The 19,928-nt window shown below is 47.7% G+C and overlaps 10 protein-coding genes across 10 annotated transcripts; 6 read left to right on the forward strand and 4 right to left on the reverse strand.

Moving 5' to 3' along the window:
• Window positions 1-86: 86 nt before the first annotated feature.
• Window positions 87-620, forward strand: FOXG_04452 (uncharacterized protein; the record flags this gene model as incomplete). Its single annotated transcript, XM_018382476.1, has 1 exon — window positions 87-620. One exon carries the CDS (start codon window positions 87-89, stop codon window positions 522-524), a length of 438 nt encoding a protein of 145 aa, XP_018239198.1. The 3' UTR covers window positions 525-620.
• Window positions 621-1,039: 419 nt separating this feature from the next.
• FOXG_04453 (uncharacterized protein) lies at window positions 1,040-2,031 on the reverse strand. The gene is made up of 3 exons (XM_018382477.1): window positions 1,915-2,031; window positions 1,689-1,866; window positions 1,040-1,642 (listed from the first exon to the last, which is right to left on the reverse strand). The coding sequence occupies exons 1-3, from the start codon at window positions 1,987-1,989 to the stop codon at window positions 1,164-1,166; spliced, it is 732 nt and encodes a 243-aa protein (XP_018239199.1). The 5' UTR covers window positions 1,990-2,031; the 3' UTR covers window positions 1,040-1,163.
• Window positions 2,032-2,268: 237 nt separating this feature from the next.
• FOXG_04454 (uncharacterized protein) lies at window positions 2,269-3,193 on the reverse strand. The gene is made up of 3 exons (XM_018382478.1): window positions 2,971-3,193; window positions 2,751-2,916; window positions 2,269-2,668 (listed from the first exon to the last, which is right to left on the reverse strand). Exons 1-3 carry the CDS (start codon window positions 3,057-3,059, stop codon window positions 2,462-2,464), a joined length of 462 nt encoding a protein of 153 aa, XP_018239200.1. The 5' UTR covers window positions 3,060-3,193; the 3' UTR covers window positions 2,269-2,461.
• Window positions 3,194-3,973: 780 nt separating this feature from the next.
• On the reverse strand, window positions 3,974-5,938 carry FOXG_04455 (uncharacterized protein). Its single transcript, XM_018382479.1, has one exon. The coding sequence runs from the start codon at window positions 5,395-5,397 to the stop codon at window positions 4,531-4,533; it is 867 nt and encodes a 288-aa protein (XP_018239201.1). The 5' UTR covers window positions 5,398-5,938; the 3' UTR covers window positions 3,974-4,530.
• Window positions 5,939-6,342: 404 nt separating this feature from the next.
• On the forward strand, window positions 6,343-8,266 carry FOXG_04456 (uncharacterized protein; the record flags this gene model as incomplete). The annotated part of the gene is made up of 2 exons (XM_018382480.1): window positions 6,343-6,946; window positions 7,030-8,266. The coding sequence occupies exons 1-2, from the start codon at window positions 6,564-6,566 to the stop codon at window positions 8,264-8,266; spliced, it is 1,620 nt and encodes a 539-aa protein (XP_018239202.1). The 5' UTR covers window positions 6,343-6,563.
• A 737-nt stretch (window positions 8,267-9,003) lies between these two features.
• FOXG_04457 (uncharacterized protein) lies at window positions 9,004-10,090 on the forward strand. Its single transcript, XM_018382481.1, has one exon. It carries the CDS (start codon window positions 9,060-9,062, stop codon window positions 9,915-9,917), a length of 858 nt encoding a protein of 285 aa, XP_018239203.1. The 5' UTR covers window positions 9,004-9,059; the 3' UTR covers window positions 9,918-10,090.
• Window positions 10,091-11,216: 1,126 nt separating this feature from the next.
• Window positions 11,217-13,084, reverse strand: FOXG_04458 (uncharacterized protein). The gene is made up of 4 exons (XM_018382482.1): window positions 12,727-13,084; window positions 12,236-12,682; window positions 12,072-12,186; window positions 11,217-12,025 (listed from the first exon to the last, which is right to left on the reverse strand). Exons 1-4 carry the CDS (start codon window positions 12,903-12,905, stop codon window positions 11,300-11,302), a joined length of 1,467 nt encoding a protein of 488 aa, XP_018239204.1. The 5' UTR covers window positions 12,906-13,084; the 3' UTR covers window positions 11,217-11,299.
• A 663-nt stretch (window positions 13,085-13,747) lies between these two features.
• On the forward strand, window positions 13,748-15,044 carry FOXG_04459 (uncharacterized protein; the record flags this gene model as incomplete). The annotated part of the gene is made up of 2 exons (XM_018382483.1): window positions 13,748-14,566; window positions 14,612-15,044. The coding sequence occupies exons 1-2, from the start codon at window positions 13,800-13,802 to the stop codon at window positions 15,042-15,044; spliced, it is 1,200 nt and encodes a 399-aa protein (XP_018239205.1). The 5' UTR covers window positions 13,748-13,799.
• Window positions 15,045-15,486: 442 nt separating this feature from the next.
• Window positions 15,487-17,325, forward strand: FOXG_04460 (uncharacterized protein; the record flags this gene model as incomplete). The annotated part of the gene is made up of 3 exons (XM_018382484.1): window positions 15,487-15,621; window positions 15,668-16,702; window positions 16,747-17,325. The coding sequence occupies 3 exons, from the start codon at window positions 15,487-15,489 to the stop codon at window positions 17,227-17,229; spliced, it is 1,653 nt and encodes a 550-aa protein (XP_018239206.1). The 3' UTR covers window positions 17,230-17,325.
• A 957-nt stretch (window positions 17,326-18,282) lies between these two features.
• On the forward strand, window positions 18,283-19,886 carry FOXG_04461 (uncharacterized protein). The gene is made up of 2 exons (XM_018382485.1): window positions 18,283-18,409; window positions 18,456-19,886. The coding sequence occupies exon 2, from the start codon at window positions 18,552-18,554 to the stop codon at window positions 19,824-19,826; it is 1,275 nt and encodes a 424-aa protein (XP_018239207.1). The 5' UTR covers window positions 18,283-18,409; window positions 18,456-18,551; the 3' UTR covers window positions 19,827-19,886.
• The last annotated feature ends 42 nt before the right edge of the window (window positions 19,887-19,928 follow it).

Below are 19,928 nucleotides of genomic sequence, written 5' to 3' on the forward strand. Positions count from 1 at the left end.
TTAAGCTTATTTGGAAACTTATAACTGCCGACTTCCCCGCAAGAATATTGATTAATCCTCAATTTGACTCTTCCCATTACTTCACAATGTTGTTTCAGAATATCCTCATTGCCGCTTCCATCGGCCTCGCCGCCGCCTCTCAATCCTCCGGCCGAGAATGCGGTCGCAAGATTGCACCTTGTCCCGAAGACACCACCTGCAAGCCAATTCTTGCCAACTGCAAAGATCTCAACAAATGCTCAGGCATGTGCGACTTCAAGAATGAATATCAAACCTGTGGAGGCTTTCGCGCCAAGCCTCCTCCGCCTTGCAAGAAGGGGACTCACTGTGTTAATGACCCTCGAACTCCTGGGGACTGCGGCATGACTTGTGATAAGCCTGGCATCTGTGCGCCAAAGAACCCGCACACATGCGGAGGTTTCATGGGAAAGGTGTGTCCTAAGGGTCTGTACTGCTATGATGATCCGTCGGATAAGTGCGATCCTAAGAAAGGAGGGGCTGATTGCTCTGGAATTTGCCTGTAGGGAACAGCTTTGAGGTTCACGAGTATGATGTGGTTTACGGGATTCATATTTGCCTATGGTGGGAAGCTTCCTGATGAATATAACGAAATGCCCAAGGGATAAGCATCAGTGACAACTTTATGCATTACTTGTCTGCTGTGTAAGCTCTTGACTGATTGAGCAGCCAATTAAGCCAAGATTCACCTGCACCTCGGGGAAACGTTACTATTACAATTCCATGGCCTCAAAATATTCTCACGTATTCAATTTGGGGAATCACAAGCCGAAACACCATCAGCTGTAAAAACGGGTGATCGCCGTGCATGAAATTCGCCCCGTAATGCGTTTCAAAACATTGGTGTCAAACATGTAATTTAAACCAAAATGTCCAAGCTCTACCAATTGTTTCTTCAGCTGGGAATCCTTCTGTTTTGATGGCGTTTTGCGAAACGAGATTGGATGATTTATTTGAAGAATTGACCAATGATCGTAAATCCTTTTCAACGCCAAAACACGGGATGTTTCATGAACGCGGCTCTAGATTAATTGCTTCGGGGTATGATTGCGATCAACGCAAATAAGCCAATGGCTTTCCATTCATCTATGTACCAGCCGAAAATATGTTCCAAACGCTAAGAAATTGTATCAAACCGTGCGCTTTTACAGCAATTGCCAAAACGCGGCAGCAACACCAACAGCAGCGTAGAAGTTAGGGCCTGCAGAATTGGCGACGTTGGAACCGTCGGTCGGAGACGGAGTTGCAGTAGCGGTATCGGCAGTTCCAGTAATCGTGACAACAGAGTCATCGCTAGTCTGATCAGCCGTCGCTTCAGCTGCACTCCCCGATGCGTCGTTCGTTTCTTTCGGCTTGCTGACTGTGGTCTTGACCGAGGTTGCGGTTGTTTCACCAGCCGATGACTCAGAAGTGACCTCAGAGGTCTTGTCACTCGAAGTCTCCTCAACTTTAGATTCTGTCTTGGCCTCTGTAGTGGTAGTCGGCACCTCATCTGTCGTCTTTTCAGCCTCAGTGGTTGACTTCACCTCGCCACCAGCGCTGGTAGTCGGAACATTAACAACAGTAGTCTCATCAGTCTTGGGGGAACCCCCCGAGCCTCCGAGGTCGATAGGCTTCCCAAGTTCTGAACATTGTCAGCATGGTCTTCATCAGCGAGCCATTATACGTACTTCCGCAAAGCTCATTTGCCCAAGCCATAGCCCCGTCCTTGCCATCGGCGCAAGTCTTGTCGGCGCATTGGACAAAGTTGCCTTGCAGCGTAGGCATTGTGCAGAAGCAGAGATAGTTCGTTGCCTCTTTACACCCGGCGGGAGGACCGTTAGTGATGAGGCCTTGGAAGCAGTCAATCTATCGCGCTGTCAGTATCAGATAAATACCAGATGATGGGTTTCATACGGCACATGTAGAGTCGGCCGCGGTGGCTACCGAGGCCATGAAAAGGACCAGCTGGACTGATGTTGGTTTTTTCATTGTTGCTGTCCTGAAAAGTGTATTTTTGTTGGCGGTGCTGGGGTTGCCGGAAAAATAATGAAGGAGGCAGTCGGATGATGTATGTATGAAGAATAAATATCGAATGATGCCCCTGCCCTTAGCTGTGTTTCAAGATCGTCTATGCAAGACCTTGGTCGATCCTACGTTTCATCCGTCGGCCCTTATCATAATCACCGAAACAAGCCCCTCCCTGACCAAAACGGATTCCTTACTAGTAATTGGACATCAACTGATTTGATATAATATCAAGGACTACCTGTGAATGAATGCCTTCTCAAGCTACAGTAAACGTGACTCTTTCATACCGGTGACGCATGTTATGTAAGAAACGAAATCCAGACTATATTCATTATTGACACTAAGCGAGGAAGAAATGGATTGGAGATTTTATTATTCTTTGTCCCTCAGCTGGTGAGAACTGCAGAACCTGCGGCCAGAATCAGAAGAGCCATTACCAGTGCTCTGGTCCAATTTCGACGGTGTTGACGTCAACACCGTCCTTGAACCAGCGATCCTCCTCACTGATCTTGACATTATTTCCGCTCATTTGCCTCTTCTTCATCAAACCATTCTCATCAAAGGTCCAATCTTCAAGTCCGTAGCATCGCCACCACTGACCATCATCATCGCGAAACTCATACCAAAACTGCACAGCGATCTACGAGCGTCAGAATAAGATCATATGTGAAGAATCAAAGACAGCTGTGATGACTGAGTAGCATCTCGATAAATTGACTCACCTTATCGTTATCGAAAGCAAAGAGCTCCTTGCGCAATTTATAGTCGTGTTCTCGATTCCACTTATCCGTCAAAAATTTCTCAATTTGGTCACGACCCTTGACGAAAGTATCTCGATTGCGCCAGATTGAGTCAGGTGTGTAAGCCATCTTGACCTTTGATGGATCTCTGGAACGAAATGTGTGAGTCAGAAAGCCTGCTTACGAGTTGGGGGGATCTTACTGGGTGTTCCATCCATCTTGAGCCGCTTTGACTTTTGCGTGAGCAGTCTCTCTGTTGTAGGGAGGGAAAGGGGGTCGTTGTTCAGCCATATTGTTGATTAAAGAGATCCGAATGAGTTATCGAGGTACTGATACGTAGTTGACGAGATGAGGCATAAGCTTTATAGTCTGAGGAAAGGTTATGCGGCAAAAGCGGGGCTTATTGCGGCGCGCTGACTGCGGCGATGTCGGTGCTAAGTTGAATGTCACTCTTGAATAATTGATTACGCATGCATTATAAAACAATTAGTCAAGCTAGATGCCGAGAATCCGTGTGAAGCTAGTGAGAAAAGGATTTCGAGCGTTTTGTTTGTTGTCATAGTCTAAAGGACGAGATCTTGATATATATGCCTCAAAATTGGATCAGTTGCATGGTCGTATTTCTGTAACATCCTGCACTAAATCCAAGGATATTGTAAGTTTGACTTCCGCACTAGAGACCGTTTAGAAACTGTAACTATGCTCGCATAGCCTTCACTTCAACAATACACTACTGGCTGATGGAAATATATTTAACGCAAGTAATTGCTAGAGAATGAATATCAGACGGGAGATCTTAAGGCAGTCTGAGAAATAAAATCAAAAAATTGGAGGGTCATGAGTTGTTACCAGTCCAGGAGGACAAGCTAAGTTTTCTATGATGATACAAGCTCTCAGCCACAGTTCTGAACTACAAATAATGGAACAAGTTCAGCCGCCGCTCTTGCTGGCCAGACCGAAAGGCTCTTGACAAACATCTGGTTGGCCTTCTTATTGGAACCGGAGCAGGTCTACGTGATTTACAACGATTGCGACGAAGCTCGCAAGTTTTTCTTGGTACTCTACCTTCGTCCCTTACTAAATTATGCATCTTCGGGTCGTGGAATTAGTATGGCTCCCAGTCGACTTATCCCAGCTTCAAATATATCCCATTGGTTTGTACAGAAGGACTAGATGCGCAGTCTATGCAGCCATCTCAGCTTTTTCCTAGAAATACACCATTGCATCGGGATGTTCCTGAATTGAATCAGCTAGCAAGCTATCTCTTCAATCTTCAGACCTTGACAAGTAACTCAAAAGTACGCCCAAAACTTAGTTTCACCCAGGTAGCTATCCATCATCCGCTATACCAGAACGATTCGCTCAATTTTCGAGCCCTGGTGGATTGATTCCGCGAATTGCCCCTTGAACATAAACCCATCAAGGAAAACCTCCCCTTTCACCTCGTATCGGAGCGGGCCACCCGTGCTAAGGGACAGCAAAACGGGGGTACTGCAACCCCCAATGAGCCAAATTTCATCACCAATCGCAACACCCTCCCGACCAAGGCCCATGTAACCCTTGAAGGTGATGAATGGATCCCAGGATACCAGACGCTTCATTCTGATAAATGCCTTTTGTTCGGGTCCCGTGCCACTGCTTTTGGGCTTGAACCCGTACGCTTCTAGCCGCTTACACAATGCTGAGCCACTGCACCAGTTGTAGAAAATTGTTGGAATATCATCAGGCGACGGTACGGGCTCCAAGTAAATCCCAACTAGACTCAAAGTTCGTATAAAGCTTTCAGCCCGATTGACGGCATCTGAATAAGGTTCGGGCTCATCCAGCAATCCAGATACTGCTGATACAGGTCTGAGTTGGCATCCGAGAACTCGAGGGCTCTATCACGAGGACAAAAATCAGCAATTGAGCTGATCTTATCAATCATGGCTCCGGAGACTGTCAGCTGCTCTCCCTCGAAGGTAGGGCTGAAAGGAACTGCTTCAGAGGCATTAAAAAAGCTCTCCTCATGGTCGATATGGCTGAGACCCAAGCAACGCCTCAACTTCGGTGAGTGCCAGTTGGGCAACCAAGTAGGGCCTGCGAAAGTGCGCAAAACTGGGGCCCCGGGTGATCCAGAGCAGAGGGTGTCGCGTTGCTCAGGGGCACAGAGGCCAAGAAAGTCCAAGTTACCATGTATATTTGCATGTAATATAGCTGAACGCTTGTAGGGCTCCTCGGGCTCGAGGTCATATCGAACTGAAGTTGCAGCAGCCTCCTGACGGTTGCAAACACCCAGTAACGAATAGATCTGATCGTGAGCAAAAGTTGCTCGGGTGAAACGGAGATGCTCCATCAGCCAGAAAAGACCAAACTGATTTTGATTTGTTTCTAATGCTTGCCTGAGCTCTCTCAACACCCTCACAGGCCGTACTTCGCCCGTGTTGCCACGCTTGAGCTTTTTCATCGGTCTTGGCCGTGCAAGTAACGAATTAACAGCCATGTCAAAGCCGCGGAACACATCACCCATGGAAATTGAGTCCGACCCGCAAAGAAAGATGGCGGTCTTTGGGAGCACAGATTCTTGAATCACCCATCGTCGATGAAACCACTCACAACCAAGCAGGCGTCGAATCGCATCCCATCCCATAGGATCGAATGAGATCCCATCTTGCGGGCCGTGTGTACTGAGTCGACGCAAATACTGAAATGTATATCGCAAATAGCTGTCGTATTCGTGAATTCACACGACCACGGACCTCGCTTTTGAGTAGATATCTTGCATCAGCGGAATTTGCAACGCCTTCTCGTTATTGTCCAGCTGATCAATGCAGATCATGTCAATCCACATCGGCAGCCTCTCATTGACTTCCCAGATTTGCGGCAGGGTTTCAGGTGTATGGCAGAGCATGTTGACGAGAAATGATTCCAGATTGAGAGAAATCTGTAGGTTCTTGACTCCACAGCCTGACTCAAAGCCCGGTCTGCTTTCTTGTCTCCCCAGACATGCGAAACAGAAACAAATGCAGGCGCACTTCCTATGCTAAATCGTCGTACACGGCCATTTAGGTCCCCTGAAGCAGTTGCCGGGAGAAGATCGAGCAGCCGTATTTCATGTGCTGGCTCACGAAGGCAATAATATTGGCTAGAGTCCATTTCGATAGCGAGATCTAGAATGCCAATCGTTTAGTTGAGATGGTAAGGCTGTCGATTTCCCCTCCCTGTTGGCTCTTGTCTTCTATTCGGACTTGCTCGGTCCGGTGCCTGGTCATCCAATTGACGATGCAGCTGAATCTGCCCCTGGCCGCATTGTCCTTCGTACTGGTTTCACTACTCTGGTCACTTTTACCAGGGTCTGTCTTCCGATTGTTACTCAAACCCAAATCAGAAATACATTGATATATGCTGAGCTAACATATATGAGAGCTCGAAAGCGCATACTCTTCGGTATGCTTAAGTTAAAACCTTGCCCATACGACGAGTTCCAGCGCCGACACATTTTCCGCTTCTGAGGTTGATGATCTGTATTTCTCGGCAAGGGAATCACGTGCTGTCACCTTCAAACTGCCTTGGCTTGACCTCAACTCTCAACCGACTTGAATCTTACATCCTATTCAGCCGCATGAGACGAAAATCCCATTGGCTGTGTGCAAAGTCACGAATTGACAAATCCAAATAAGGCTGCGTGCCAGGACGCATGAACGCGGGGAACATGCGCCGTTCACCTCACTCCTTTTCAAGCCTGCCAGCCTCAAGTCCACAACATCCATGTTCATCATCAACCTCTATCAATAAGATCGATAAGCCTGACACAGAATGAGAGAACTTGATGCTGCACTATACACTATAGCATGGATTGCGCCTTTGGAAATCGAGGCTCAGGCAGCTCGTCATATGCTTGATAATCGCCATGATGGAAGATTCCCCATCAGTCGAGGCGATGACTATGTCTTCCTCGCGGGTGATATCAACGGTCATAACATAGTTATCGCAACCTTACCTCCCGGCCAAGAATATGGAACCGGCTCAGCCGCTGCCCTTGCTAGCCAAATCAAAAAGTTCTTCACCAATCTCTGGTTCGGCCTCTTTGTTGGAGTCGCGGCAGGTCTTCCGAATCTACGGAATATACCGCCAATCGACATACGGCTTGGGGATGTGCTCGTTGGATTATCCGAAGGAGATAGTGCAGGCTTAGTCGCGTATGACTTGGGAAAGAGACTTCTGAGGGGTTTCAGCTTCTGAGGTTTGGCCAGGTCTTGGCAAATACAGAGACAGTCGTCAGATCAGCTATTGGCAACATCAAGATCAGGGCACCAGGTGACACTGATGTCTTCCTCCCCTTTTATGAGAGAATCAAAGACAAAGAACACTCAAGAGGGACATTCGCAGATCCTGGCCAGGAAAAGGATATCTTCTACGACATTGGTGATGATGGTGTTGACAGCCCCGTCCAGAGGATGCAGCGGCCTACCGACAGGCGAACTCGCGTATGGTATGGCTCTATCGGATCTGGAGACAAGTTGACGAAAAATACCCTTAAGCGCAATGAGATAAGAGATCGCTATGGAGTGATCGGCTTAGAGATGGAAGCTGCAGGGACGATGAATCGCATACCTATTGGCGTGATCAGAGGCGTTTGCGACTATGCCGACCAGCACAAAAATAAAGAGTGGCAGCCATATGCTGCTGCCATGGCCGCAGCGTACGCGAAAGCTGTGATCTATGAATTAGGCCTGGGTAAAGTGATGCCAAGCTCCAGCATGATGCATGAGGCAAAACATGCCCTTTGTGGCACCATCTTATGTGACCTTCCACCAACTACAGACCGTTTCTTTGGACGAAAAACAGAACTTTTGGAGATGGTCAAATGTCTCGAGGCCATAACCCAACGGAGAGGCGTGGTTCTGTGCGGGATATCTGGGTCTGGTAAGACACAACTGGCTCGCCAGTATGTGGCACAGCGAAGTGGAAGTTTCTCCGCCATCTTATGGATCGATGCATCCTCAGAAGAGAGCATAGAGGAGTCCTTTTCAAGCTGCTCAAGCCGTATTCACGAACATAACCCTGAATTTCGAGCGGGGAGAGAGAGCACTCCGTCACGCCAGCTTGTTCTAGAATGGCTTCGGACAACGCCCGAGAAGAACTGGCTGACTGTGATTGATAACGCTAATGGACCTATCCCGAACAAACGCCTATTGGGGCCATTTCAGGACATTAACCATGGCTCTTTATGCATTATTTCGACAAATCAAGTTACAGCAAGAGCTCTGCGGCTCAAACACATCCTTATTGAGCATCTTGACGCCCGGGCGTCTCAGTCACTTCTTTTGTGGAGAGCTTACGAGAACGATGCAGAATATGAAGAAGATGGCAAGCTTTCCAATTTCCTCTACTCTCGGATGCCACTAACTCTTCAAAGTCAGCAATGCAGCCTGGCATGCGGCCAAGCTTCTGGGTGGATTCCCTCTGGCTCTGGAGCTGGCGGGAGTTCTCCACCATCGCGGGATTACAGCCCTTGATGAATTTGCCGAAACTTTCACCAATGACTATCCAGAGCTTGCTCAGTTTGAGATTGACTCTGGAGTCTGGATTTGGACCAGAAACGGAGCAATCAACTCTCTTTTTAGCATGCTTGATTCACTTTATGCATCAATCTTGATAAAGAGCACAGATTCAGCTCTTCTAATAACATTTTGTTCAATATATGGACCTTTCGCGATTCCCATCTCACTTGTATACAACCTGGACTTAATAGATGTGGAGGATACTGAAAAACAGGGCCCATGGAAGCAGCTACAGACTCTGGTCCAGAGCAAGATCAAACTCAACATGTCTATCGATGAGCTAAACAAAGTCTTCCTAGCCACTAAGAAACAAGCAAGCGATCATACTCTGTTATCATTCTCCCTTCATGCTTCGATATGCCAGTGGAGACTTGCCACCATGGAAGACCGAGACGTCTGGATCATTCAAGCAACCTACAGCCTCTCAAAACATATTCTATCACTGCATAACAAATGCGACGCCTTCAGGTTCTTCAATTTGTTTAATCGATGTCTAAATCTACTCTGAAACCACATCAACGCACACCATATCGACATACACGGGAAATTCGCTGAAGCATACTTTACGATATGTCTATGTGGTGGGGATGTTTACCTTGCAATGGGAAAGTCTGAAATTGCCAGGACACTCTTTACCTCGGCGATCGACTATATTCGGTCTTCGAGCCTAAGTGACCCAGATGACAAAATATTTCTGCAGCTTCTTTGTGGCTTGGCCAAATCGTGTGAGAACACGAGGGAGTTTGAAATGGCTGAGGAGGCTTTACTGTCAGCTTCTACTATCTCAGAGCGCTTAAACGGCCACATGAATGACCAGACAGTCAGTCTTGTGTCACGACTCAAGGCCGTGAGAGATCATATGTTGACCGAGCTGGAAAATCGCAAAAGGGCTTTAGTTGCTTGCACGGGGCCGAAACTTGCGCCTGCAGTGAATTCTGACACGAAGTCTTCAATGGAATTTGAGAACGAGGAACTTTATCGTCAAATGATAGAAAAGATTTCTGCAAGAGGTGGACTTGACTCCCTTGCCAGCTCTTCTGGTTCTACGACAGCGACGACTTTGCCAAACCTGGCTTGGGAACTTCGCTTTAGCCACCCTATTCTCGTCTTTAGCTTGCAAGACGATGGAAATGACCTGTCAGGGTTTCCGGATGCTTTTCCAATCACGATTCGGGGCAGCATGGATATCATGGCATACGAAAACATTGATATCAAGTCCATACACATTCAAATCGACGTATCTGGAATGAGTGTATGGAATGTGGAAGGTCGGAGAAAAGGAAAACAACTATTTGGAGATGGCGCTGATTTCACAACGTGGAAGCTGAAACTCTGCGACTCCAATATCACTTCTGATGGAAGATTTGGAGACAACTGCACCTTTAGATTGGACAACGAGAACTCCCAAGAAAATACGAGACAGCCTGAGAGTGACGGTGTCGCTAAACCAGATCATATTCCATTCCCACCTGGTTCTTACAGCTACCCTTTCGAATCAACTGTTGACTGTACTCTCCACCACGCCAAGAAAATTTTCCTTGAAGATACAAATTGGACTGTATTTGTTGTCATGGAGTTTCTGATTCCAACCCTCATATTCCATTAATGAAAGAACTACCTGTTATTCAAATTCCACGTCAGCTGAGACCGAGAAGCACTGCCACCAATCAATCGCTCGGACAACAGAACGAGGGCATTTCTTTCTGTGTCGACTTGCCCTATAAGATATCTCCAATTGGCGGCAGGATCCCCATCACAGTCACTCTCGGGCCTGTTAACAATGACCTTCGAGCTGAGTACTTAACCTACACCATCGTACAAAGAGGCAAACGGTGGACGCAAGATCGGGCAACGCAAAAAACAGATGAGCAGAAGCTTGTGCTTTTGGAAAGATTCATACTTGAAGAGTCCACCCGTGTAGGAGACGATGACTCCAGTGAACAGTATGAGGAGGAAGCAGCCTTCTCATGTGAAAGTGACGAGTCTTGCAAGACATTGTTCGTAAAAGGTTATCTGCCAAACTTGGATCCTGATGACCCTGTTTCTATCTCTGATGATCTCATGTTGCCAACCTGTAAGCAGATGAAAGCCGGATGGCTGGTAGGTCAAGAACCTCTGGAGCTAACTTGTTCGACTCCATTTATCGAGTTGAATCATTTCATCCAAGTAAGTTTCTTTCCTATGATTATGAAACAGGGCTTAAAGATAACCTTGGCTATTCACCACTATCCCATCAGTTGTTAGAACTGATATCAGCTCCCTCTTTTCGAAAGACTAATTAACCTTTCAGGTCACCGTGGGCGGATCACGACTTGATTCAGATCAATCAGAATCACGGATCCTGGAGACGATTGAAAAGATTCCTATCGCAATAATCGATTACCGAATTACTCACAGAAGTGATCTCCTCGTTGATAGTATGGCTCATGAGTCATCGCCTACGAATAACAGGACAGCAACCTGTGGTTGCCCAGACGCATATATTTATGAAGAATGCCTCTCATGGGATAAGACGCCACCGACGAATAGGCCTATTAACGCAACACTTCTTACAGAGACATCTCTCTATACAAGGGAGGTACATGGAGGAAGTGAGGACGACGTTCGACATAAAAATACAAGACTTGAGGAAGCATGGAGTCAGCCGATTCAGGGTCCCAGCAAGCCTCAACATTGGGAAGTCGTTCGCGATAGATCAAGGAATTCAAGCATGTCAGAGCATTCAATTGATGAACAGACTTCGGACTTACATACCGCTGAAGACACCCTACAGAGCTTTGGCTTTACTACCGACCCTCGGGACGAACCGCCGCCGTACAGCGATTAGCCTACATCAATGGAAGTATCTTAGAAGCAAGCGATCCTCAACAGACCATAATCTGGTCAAACAAAACAAAAAGTCCAAGATGGAGACGGCGTAACGAGATTTTCCTGCAAAGGACTTCCCGTTGATCCTCACAGCGGTGGAAATTGCCATCCCATTGTTTCCTATCTAAACTGCACCTTTTCCCAACGAGGTCTCCTCGACATGCTTACCTTGATATCCCCAGCCGGCTTGAGAGATGTCAAAGGAAGCTTCGATCTGTCCATCTGAGGAACATTGAATGTCTTCGTCGTTGGAGCCATATCAAAGCCAAGCAGAATGCTTCCCGCAAAGGTTAGGACTTCATAAGATGCAAAGTGGCGACCAGGGCAGAGGGTATTGCCACCACCAAACGGTCTGAACGCGGCAGCCCTTCGGATCTTCTGCTCCTTGGTGAGGACCTTGGACTTGAAGAATCTTGTGTGGTCAAAGACATCCGCGTCTGCACCCCAGGTTGTTGGATCGGCGTGGATGAATGCTGTTGGCATCTGAACCTGAGCTCCTTTCTTCAGGAGCCAACGATCTTGAATAAGGGTGTCTTCGTTGGTGTACCGCACTGTCGCAATGCCACTCGTCATTCGAAGTACTTCGTCATATGTTGACATGAAGACTGTGCACCTCTCACGAATGGTGGTGTAGTCGAGAGATACAATCTCAGATGCAGGATCTTCAATAGTGGCTTCAAGCTCGGATCGAATCTCCTTCAAAAGATCAGGTCTGGAGAAGATCGATATCAACAGCCAAAAAGTCGTGGGAATGGTGTTTCCAACAATGGCAAGGATGCTGCCAAGTAGAGCGCGGGCATTGTTCTCATTACTCAAACCTCGTCGGATGCCTAAGCCGGAAAGCTCCTTAATGAACGAGCAAGCAGTATCCAGACCGTCGTCATTGAGGTACTTCAAGAATGCATCGACGAGCTCTTTGCGAGTTCTCTGCGCTGTGGAGTGCTTCTTGGGGCTCAGAAACCAAGGGACTCCGAGGAGAAGCACCTTGATATTGGGCCTCCCAGTCCCTGCCGATGTCAGTACATATCATCTTGCCTTGGCCCGAGAGAAGCTTACCAGAATGTTGAATTCAGCGATGGGTCAATAGTGAATGGATCCTTCTCGCCAAAACAAGCAGAGTTGTTTGTTCTCATGAACAGATCCTGAACCCAAGCATAAAGATCGATTGTCTGACTTGAGGGAAGCTCATTGATGATGTTGAGTAGTTTGGTACGAATGAGCGTGCACAGTTCATCAAGAGATTCTGTACCCGGGAGCAAAGAAGCCTTTTGAACTCTATGAATCTCACCATACATGCCATTCTCAGTATGAGCATCCCGAAAGATGAGCTCGATACCGGCCTCATCGAATCCCATCATTCGACGAAACGCCGGTATCATAGCTGGGCTGAATGACAAAGAAGTCGTGTTGCGCTGAACAGCTTGTACAAGTTCTGGAGATGTCACAATGTAGTTCTTCTGTCCCGACATGTCAATCGTGAAGATTGGATGCGGTTGTTGAGCGCTGAAGAGATTAGCGACGGTCAGCGGTAGTGGTATGATACTTACCTGACGAGATCAAAGTATCGCAGGCCATGCTTCAACAGTCCGTAAATGTGACTGAAGTAGGGGACGGTCTCCTTGACGTAGGGTGGCTCTCTGGCGTCGGGCTGCTTTCTGGTAGCCAGAGCGACGATGGCTACCACTACGCAGCAAACCACCCCAATGGTGAGGTTGCTCAGAGCCATTGTTATCGACAACTACTTTCCGTCTACCCTATGCCTGAGCGTACAGATTTGCTTGAACAAAGTATTCCTCTGTCTTGCGCGGGAATTGCCTAGATACCGATGTCTCGACAACAAAAGACCGAGAAAGCTGCAGTTCCAGTTCCACGTTCAGTCACAGTGGATGTATCCAGCTCTGTTTCTAATTCCGTTCAGCTAATCAAGCATGAAAAAGTAAGCGCTGCCATATCCAGCCGTCTGTCCATGTCATATGTAAGTGGAGATCATCATGCCCCCATCCAAACCCTTGACAAACAAGTCCCTGACCTCCACCAGCGACATTCCGAAGATCAAGGAGCGCAAAAATGACAGCTAAGCCTCCTTGGTAGCGGAAGTCGGCTCCGCAAACTCATCAAGTTAGAGAGCAACCAACAAAGATTATGGAGTCGTATCAAGGGCGTGTGCTTATGAGACAAGGATGTATCGGCTATCTAGCCAGGACAAGGGTAGGGACTACCGTTGCATTAAAGGATCGGGACCCTCTCTAGCTTCAACCGTTGAGATTTTCGCGGGTGGCTTTTTGCAATTGTCCGATGCAAGGAATTGCGCGCCAAGGCGTTTGGTGGGTTACTTTGGCACTTGCGGCTTATCTCAGAAAGTAGACTCGGGTCTTCTCGAAACGGTTTCCGGTTCAGCGTTAGTTGGTGCTGGGATGCCTTGTGTTCAACGTTATGAAATGGCTCACAGCGATGAAGCCTGTAGAGGCGTTTCATCAGCCCCAGTGACAGCTCAGCAATTCTCGTACGAGTATCAGCTATACTAACAATAGAGCCAACAGCCATCCAGCAGATCCAGCAGCCCTTCTGCAGGTCTTGAAGTCTTTGGAGGTTCTGTACGCCCTCAGTTCTGTCGGTAACAATGGCTTGCCGACTCTACCTTCACCCGCTTGTCATTTCGACAGCCCAGCAATTCTTCTTCATTTACATCGCGGGCTTCACATCTCGCACATCAATTCTTCGCCCAGTTGGGTTCATTATCTTTCTCATCTCAACGTTCGTTGCGCTCGCTACGTTTGAAGACTTTGTCGAACCGCCAGGATGGGTCTCCAGAGCCATCATCTCTGCATTTCCGCAAATCTCGCTGACGTACTTTGAGCGGATGATTGTGCGTAAAATTGCATACGCTGAGGATCGTGAGAAGAAAGACCAAGAACCTCAATCGAGGATTGCGGAATTTCGCAAGCGATATGTCTTTGGGCAAGAAGTTGCGTCTTCAATGAGAGGGTTGGGCACGCCTTGGGAGATCAGAAATATTCACCATTTCGACTCTCAAGACCCGACATACGTGCCTGCAGCGACGCCATTTGTGTGTATCAATCTTCTAAAAGTCCTTCTTTGCTATTTTGTCCACAAGCTGTGCATCACGACACAATTGAGTCTCGATCAGCAGTACATGGCTCCAAACTACGTGCCCATCTTTCGCCGCGTTGACGAAGTAACACTGGCAGAGCTGCAAGTTCGGTACATCGCGACTGTCACAACAGTTGTGTCAATTTTCTGCTTCATCCAGGGCGGTTACTCTCTCGCCTCTGCAGCATCGGTAACCATGAATCCGAAAGCTGTCAAAGATTGGAGACCGATTTTCGGCGAACTGACAGAGTCCTACTGTCTCCGGCAATTCTGGTCGTAAGTTTTCAGCGTACTTTTAGTGGACGACCGCTAATTTTTCAGCACGTTTTGGCACCAAGGGCTGCAGAATAATCTTCGGGGCACTGCGACATGGATTGTCAAGAACATCTTTCGCATGAAGTCTTATTCGCTTCCATCACGGTATCTAAAGATTCTTCTGGCTTTTGCGTTGTCTGGCTTGGTTCACGTCCCAAGCGACATGGGCAGCGCAGTCTCTGCAAAGGACAGCGGAGCGATCCAGTTCTTCAGCACGCAATTGATCGGGTTGATGCTGGAGGATGTGTTTGGTGATTTGTTTCTTCCTCTCTGGAAGTACAAGTTTACTCGGATACTGGCGAGACTTGCTGGTTACTTTTGGGTTATTTCTTTTCTTGCTTGGTCTGGGCCAGTTCGGTGGTTTCCAGTCATTCTACAGCAGCGCCCGGAGACGGAATTGATAAGGCTCAGTGCTTTCAAGCCGTGGCTAAAGTCATGAGCTGTTGGTAAGATTACGTTATTAGACTGTATGGATGAATTGAAAAAGCCTCAGAAACATCACCTTATTGTGAAATTCGTGGTTAAGAGCTTGAGATTGAGCTGTGAAATGAATAGCATCCAGTCAAGCGCTACACTTGGTCCTGAATCAACCACTGACCATCGTCTTGAATGATCTTTGAGCGTCTCAAATAGTAACATTGTCACTTGAGAGAGCATAAATACCCTCGTATCATAGATAATACAATCAGCCTCGTGCGGTCTGCGAGTTTATTGCAGCACCTGTTGAGTGCATTGGTGCTGAAACAAGCGAAAATTAGTGCTTTCAGTGGCGTATGGGCTCTAAATTTAGTGCTAACCCACTCACTGTAAACCGTGTACTTAACATTTCTCGTTCTTACTCCAACCTTTTATCTCATTATCATCACGACTTTTCAGGCAACATGATATCACCTCTTTACGCCATCGGCGGACTGTTACTGGCATATATTGGCCTGAGTACACTGCAGCTACTCTACAACTACAAGAAAGCCAAATCTATTGGGCTTCCCGTTCTCATCACGCCAATTGATCCATCCGTACGCTTAGCTTCCCTCTCAAATGCACTGCAGCTAATGCCTTTAGAATGTCCCATATTTGCTTTGCAGCAGCTTCTTGGAGCCTCTCTTAAGAAAGATTCTGCCTTTTGGACTTGGAAACTTTGTTGAATACAACAGCCGGGATTGGAATTATGAACAGATTCATGATCTTCAAGAACGAATTGGCGACACGTTCATCATTGTCAGCCCGAAGCAGATCCGCGTGTTCACAGGTAACGCAAAGGCTAGTGACGACCTCTGTCGCCGTCGCAGAGACTTTGTTAAAGCCGTGGCTCTCTACAAACCACTAGAGATCTTTGGTCGCAATGTCGTAACGACTGAAGGAGATGATTGGGTGAGACATCGACGGATCACAACGCCGCCCTTCAATGAGAGGAACAGTGCGCTTGTTTGGGACGAGTCCAAGAGGCAAGCTACCGACATGCTCAAGATGTGGGCATCAAACCCGAAAGGCGTCGTGAACCCTCAGAGCGACACCATGGTTCTCGCTCTCCATGTCCTCACTGCCGCTGGGTTCGGCAGAAGCTACACCTTCGGCAGCGGTTTGGAGAGCGCATTGGAAAACCACAGCCTCACATATCGTGATTCACTCAGTCTCATTCTGGGCAATCTGTTCACTGCTGTTTTCACAGCCACGCTCAATCTTCCCACGTGGATGCTGCCCTCTAAGTTCAAGCAGGTTCAAGATGCCGTGGTCAACTTTCGACAGTACATGGCTGAGATGGTCGCCGAAGAGCGTGAGGCCATGGATGCTGGGGCAGAAGAACAGGACAACCTCATGAGTATTCTTGTACGAGCATCTGAGAACCAGAACAAAGAGGGCAAAGGGACTCGTCATTTGACAGACTCTGAGATTTATGGCAATCTGTTCAGCTATAACCTCGCTGGTCACGAAACAACGTCCAACACTCTTGCTTACGCGACAATCCTCCTCGCAGCGAACCCCGAATGGCAGAAATGGGCAGCAGAAGAGGTCGATCAAATCACAGCTGGAGTCGACTTGAAGGACCTTGACTACGAAACATATTATCCTCAATTGAAGCGCGTTCTCGCGATCATGGTACGTCAGCCACCAGGCCAATTGATCACCACTAACATAACCAGCACGAAACACTCCGATTATTCGGCGCAGCAAGGGCAGTTCCTAAAACAACACTCGTAGACCAAACTCTCAAAGTCAACGGCACATCATACACAATCCCCAAAAACACATTCGTCGGCGTCAATCTGGCAGGCCTGCACACATCCTCCGCCTCATGGGGCGACAACGCGCTCCAATGGCTCCCCAGCCGCTGGATCACCACCGACGAAACAGGCGAAAAGCTCGCTCCCACGCCCACGGGCGCGTTCCTCCCCTGGGCCGCAGGCCCACGAGTCTGCCCCGGCAAGAAATTCTCGCAGGTAGAATTCGTGGCCGTCATGGCGTGTCTCCTCAAGGAATACACCGTGGAGCCTGATGCAGAAGGTGACCTCAAGGAGGCGGCGTCAAGGGCCCTCATGGAAGAGGCGAAGCAGTCTAGTTTCAATTTCCTGCTCAAGGTGAAGCATCCTGAGAAGATCAAGCTGCGGTGTGTGCGCAGAGTCTAGTGTAGCGGATCTCACAGATACGTTAGTGGGCGTTGTTAGGTCGTACGTAGGGCTACAGGGCTCGAGTGGAGGTTACATCAATGCTACACGTTCCAGAATGAATCCTTTCATTTAGGCAGAGTGCACAGACTTTTTGTCTCCGCAAGGACCCGGGTCTAAAACGGGATCCGCAAGCCACGATGATCCTTGGTGTTGGCCCGCTATCTCGCTGCTACGTGTCAGGCAAAGCATGATTTTATCACAAACAGATTCAGAATCTTAATAGATTGACCCACTACGTAAAAAAGTTGTCTTAGGCTTCTACCTTTACAGCATAGCCCCTTCGTCAGTGGATGAATTAGGTGAGATTCTAAATCGCTTTCATCCCTTGCAGGAAACCTGCAGTCAGCATTTCTGCGGCCGAAATGCCGCTGCATCCGTTTCCGTCAACTTGATTTACAAGTCCTTAGGTAATCATGTAGTTACACGCCTTGCAGGGGATGATCACCAGTAAAGACATCGTGGGGGCATGAGATAAACAAAGATCGTGTAGATCTCTATCTAACCGACTTGCCTCCTTGCATCCACATACTAGCCCATCCATTCAAAGCGCAGACCACTATCACAAGCATCCCAAAAGCTGAGCAAAGCAAAAAAGCCCCCAGAATCATTCACTAGCCGTTTCACCGATGATACCCTGCCTCAGGTAATGGTTGGCGTGTGGATAACGTCCACCGAGCTGACTGTCATGAATCCGTAAAATCCCATATCCCAGTAATTACGAACCTGTTGGTCGGTAGCCTAGCCAGTAGCTCTATTTATGGAGTTCAAAGCCATTCCTTGCATGATTTAGATAATATCCGGGCCGGTGTTTGACAGCGGATATCCACAAGTGACAATTTCTTTATCACGTTGCGAGAATGCCTTCTCTAAGAATGCCATCGAGAGTTTTGAAGGACATGTTCGATTTCGATATGATGGACGCTCCTTTCTTTAACGCTTCGGCGAGCACTATTGCCCTGGTGGCGGTATTGTTACTGCTTTCGACGCATTGTATTACTACGATTCGGTATTCGATACAGCGGTTTTGTGATCGCCGATACCAAGGAAAAGAGCCATCGACACTTCCATATGTACTACCAGGGGTTGGTTCAGCACTCAGTCTGATCAGAAATCCCCATGGATTCTTCAATTCCATTGTGTATGTTAACTCGCCCTTATTTCACTTCTCAGCTAACATTTCCCAGCCAGAAAGTCGAGAATGGTGAGCCCATTCGCATGCGTCTAGGCAACGTCCATGCGTATCTTATCCACGGCACAAGAAACGTCCAACAAGTCTTTCGATGTTCAAAAGAACTCACCTTCGAGAATTTGCTCTCCGAGTAGCTCAAAAAGTCAAACGTCTTCCTGCCAAAGATGCTGCGTTAGTAGCAAAGGATATATCGGGATCGTCACGATTGCCGTTAACCGAGACTCGTGAGGAAGATCGTATATGGAGAAAGTTCCATGAGATCTACGAGTCCCACCTCATTGGCGCTAATGCAGTATCTGCCCTTACAGAGTTGTTCATTGATACCATGATTGATGAGCTCGGTACTGCTGCCACTCAGGGGCCGATTGAGATTGGCATTGACGAGTTCATGAAGCATCATATGTTTCGAGCTTCTACCATTGCTCTCGCAGGTCGAAAGGTCTTTGACATTGATCCCAATTTCGCAGATGTGTTTTGGGACTACGATGAGGATTTCATGTCCTTACTGTACGGTATTCCCAAGTTTCTCTGTCGAAAAGGCTCCAATGCCAGGGACAAGTGCCTGGAGACCGTAAAAGGCTATCTCGATCAAGGTTGGCAAAACCTTGATTGGAGAGCCTGTCACGAACAAAACCGTGATTGGGAACCAAACTTTGGATCCAAGCTTGTTCGTGAAAGAGAAGTTGCCATGGAGAAATATGGTATTGGCCTTGATGGAAGAGCTTCTTTTCAAATGGGTCTAATCTGGAGTATAAACTCGAATGCTATTCCCATGACATCTTGGATTATCATTGAGATTCTCCGTCGACCAGAGATTTTCAAACGGATTCAAGAAGAAGTTGCTACGGTCTTCGACAAGGACACCAAGCAAGTTGACATTGTGGCACTCAAGAAGCTGCCATTACTCAACTCAGTATACTTGGAATGTCTTCGTCTAAGATCATCAGTGTTTGTAGTCCGCAAACTACGAAACTCGATCGAGCTAGACGGCTATACGCTCAAAGAAGGCAATCTCGTCCTCGCACCATCATACCTTGCACACAACGCCCCAGAAGTATGGTCATCATCCGCACATCCCCCAGAAGAATTCTGGCCAGAGCGCTTCATCAAGAAAGGCAACTCTGGGATCTCAGCAGGCAATTATTTCCCCTACGGAGGCGGCGCAGCAATGTGTCCAGGGCGGAATTACGCTAAGCAGGAGATTCTGTCAGCGGTTGTTTTATTCTTTGCACACTTTGAGATTGAGCCGTTACGGTTTGTGGATCGTGAAGGGAAGACCTCGGATAGAGGGCCTGAAGTTGGAAATGAAGCGAGGGGCGTCGCAAGGGTTGATAGAGATTTACTTGTCAGATTACAGCGCGTTTAGGATACCATGAGTCAATTGCTAGGATCGCTTTTCGATGATGATGAAATAACTCAATTCTCCATTTTGCCAAGTTTAATGACTGATAACATGAATGTGATGTCT

Source organism: Fusarium oxysporum, chromosome 4 (genome assembly GCF_000149955.1).
Source record: "Fusarium oxysporum f. sp. lycopersici 4287 chromosome 4, whole genome shotgun sequence".
NCBI lineage: Eukaryota > Fungi > Ascomycota > Sordariomycetes > Hypocreales > Nectriaceae > Fusarium > Fusarium oxysporum.

Bases quoted from the DNA above. Each gene is read 5' to 3' on its own strand.
- FOXG_04461 (XM_018382485.1), top strand. From the start codon at position 18,552: ATGTTCAAAAGAACTCACCTTCGAGAATTTGCTCTCCGAGTAGCTCAA.
- FOXG_04455 (XM_018382479.1), bottom strand. From the start codon at position 5,397: ATGGGATGGGATGCGATTCGACGCCTGCTTGGTTGTGAGTGGTTTCAT.
- FOXG_04458 (XM_018382482.1), bottom strand. From the start codon at position 12,905: ATGGCTCTGAGCAACCTCACCATTGGGGTGGTTTGCTGCGTAGTGGTA. The intron at 12,683-12,726 runs GTAAGTATCATA...TAATCTCTTCAG, and splicing joins CGATACTTTGATCTCGTCAG to CGCTCAACAACCGCATCCAA. The intron at 12,187-12,235 runs GTAAGCTTCTCT...TGACATCGGCAG, and splicing joins TCGCTGAATTCAACATTCTG to GGACTGGGAGGCCCAATATC.
- FOXG_04454 (XM_018382478.1), bottom strand. From the start codon at position 3,059: ATGGCTGAACAACGACCCCCTTTCCCTCCCTACAACAGAGAGACTGCT. The intron at 2,917-2,970 runs GTAAGATCCCCC...ATTTCGTTCCAG, and splicing joins CAAGATGGATGGAACACCCA to AGATCCATCAAAGGTCAAGA. The intron at 2,669-2,750 runs GTGAGTCAATTT...TGACGCTCGTAG, and splicing joins TTGCTTTCGATAACGATAAG to ATCGCTGTGCAGTTTTGGTA.
- FOXG_04453 (XM_018382477.1), bottom strand. From the start codon at position 1,989: ATGAAAAAACCAACATCAGTCCAGCTGGTCCTTTTCATGGCCTCGGTA. The intron at 1,867-1,914 runs GTATGAAACCCA...ACAGCGCGATAG, and splicing joins CGGCCGACTCTACATGTGCC to ATTGACTGCTTCCAAGGCCT. The intron at 1,643-1,688 runs GTACGTATAATG...GACAATGTTCAG, and splicing joins GGCAAATGAGCTTTGCGGAA to AACTTGGGAAGCCTATCGAC.
- FOXG_04457 (XM_018382481.1), top strand. From the start codon at position 9,060: ATGGCTGAGGAGGCTTTACTGTCAGCTTCTACTATCTCAGAGCGCTTA.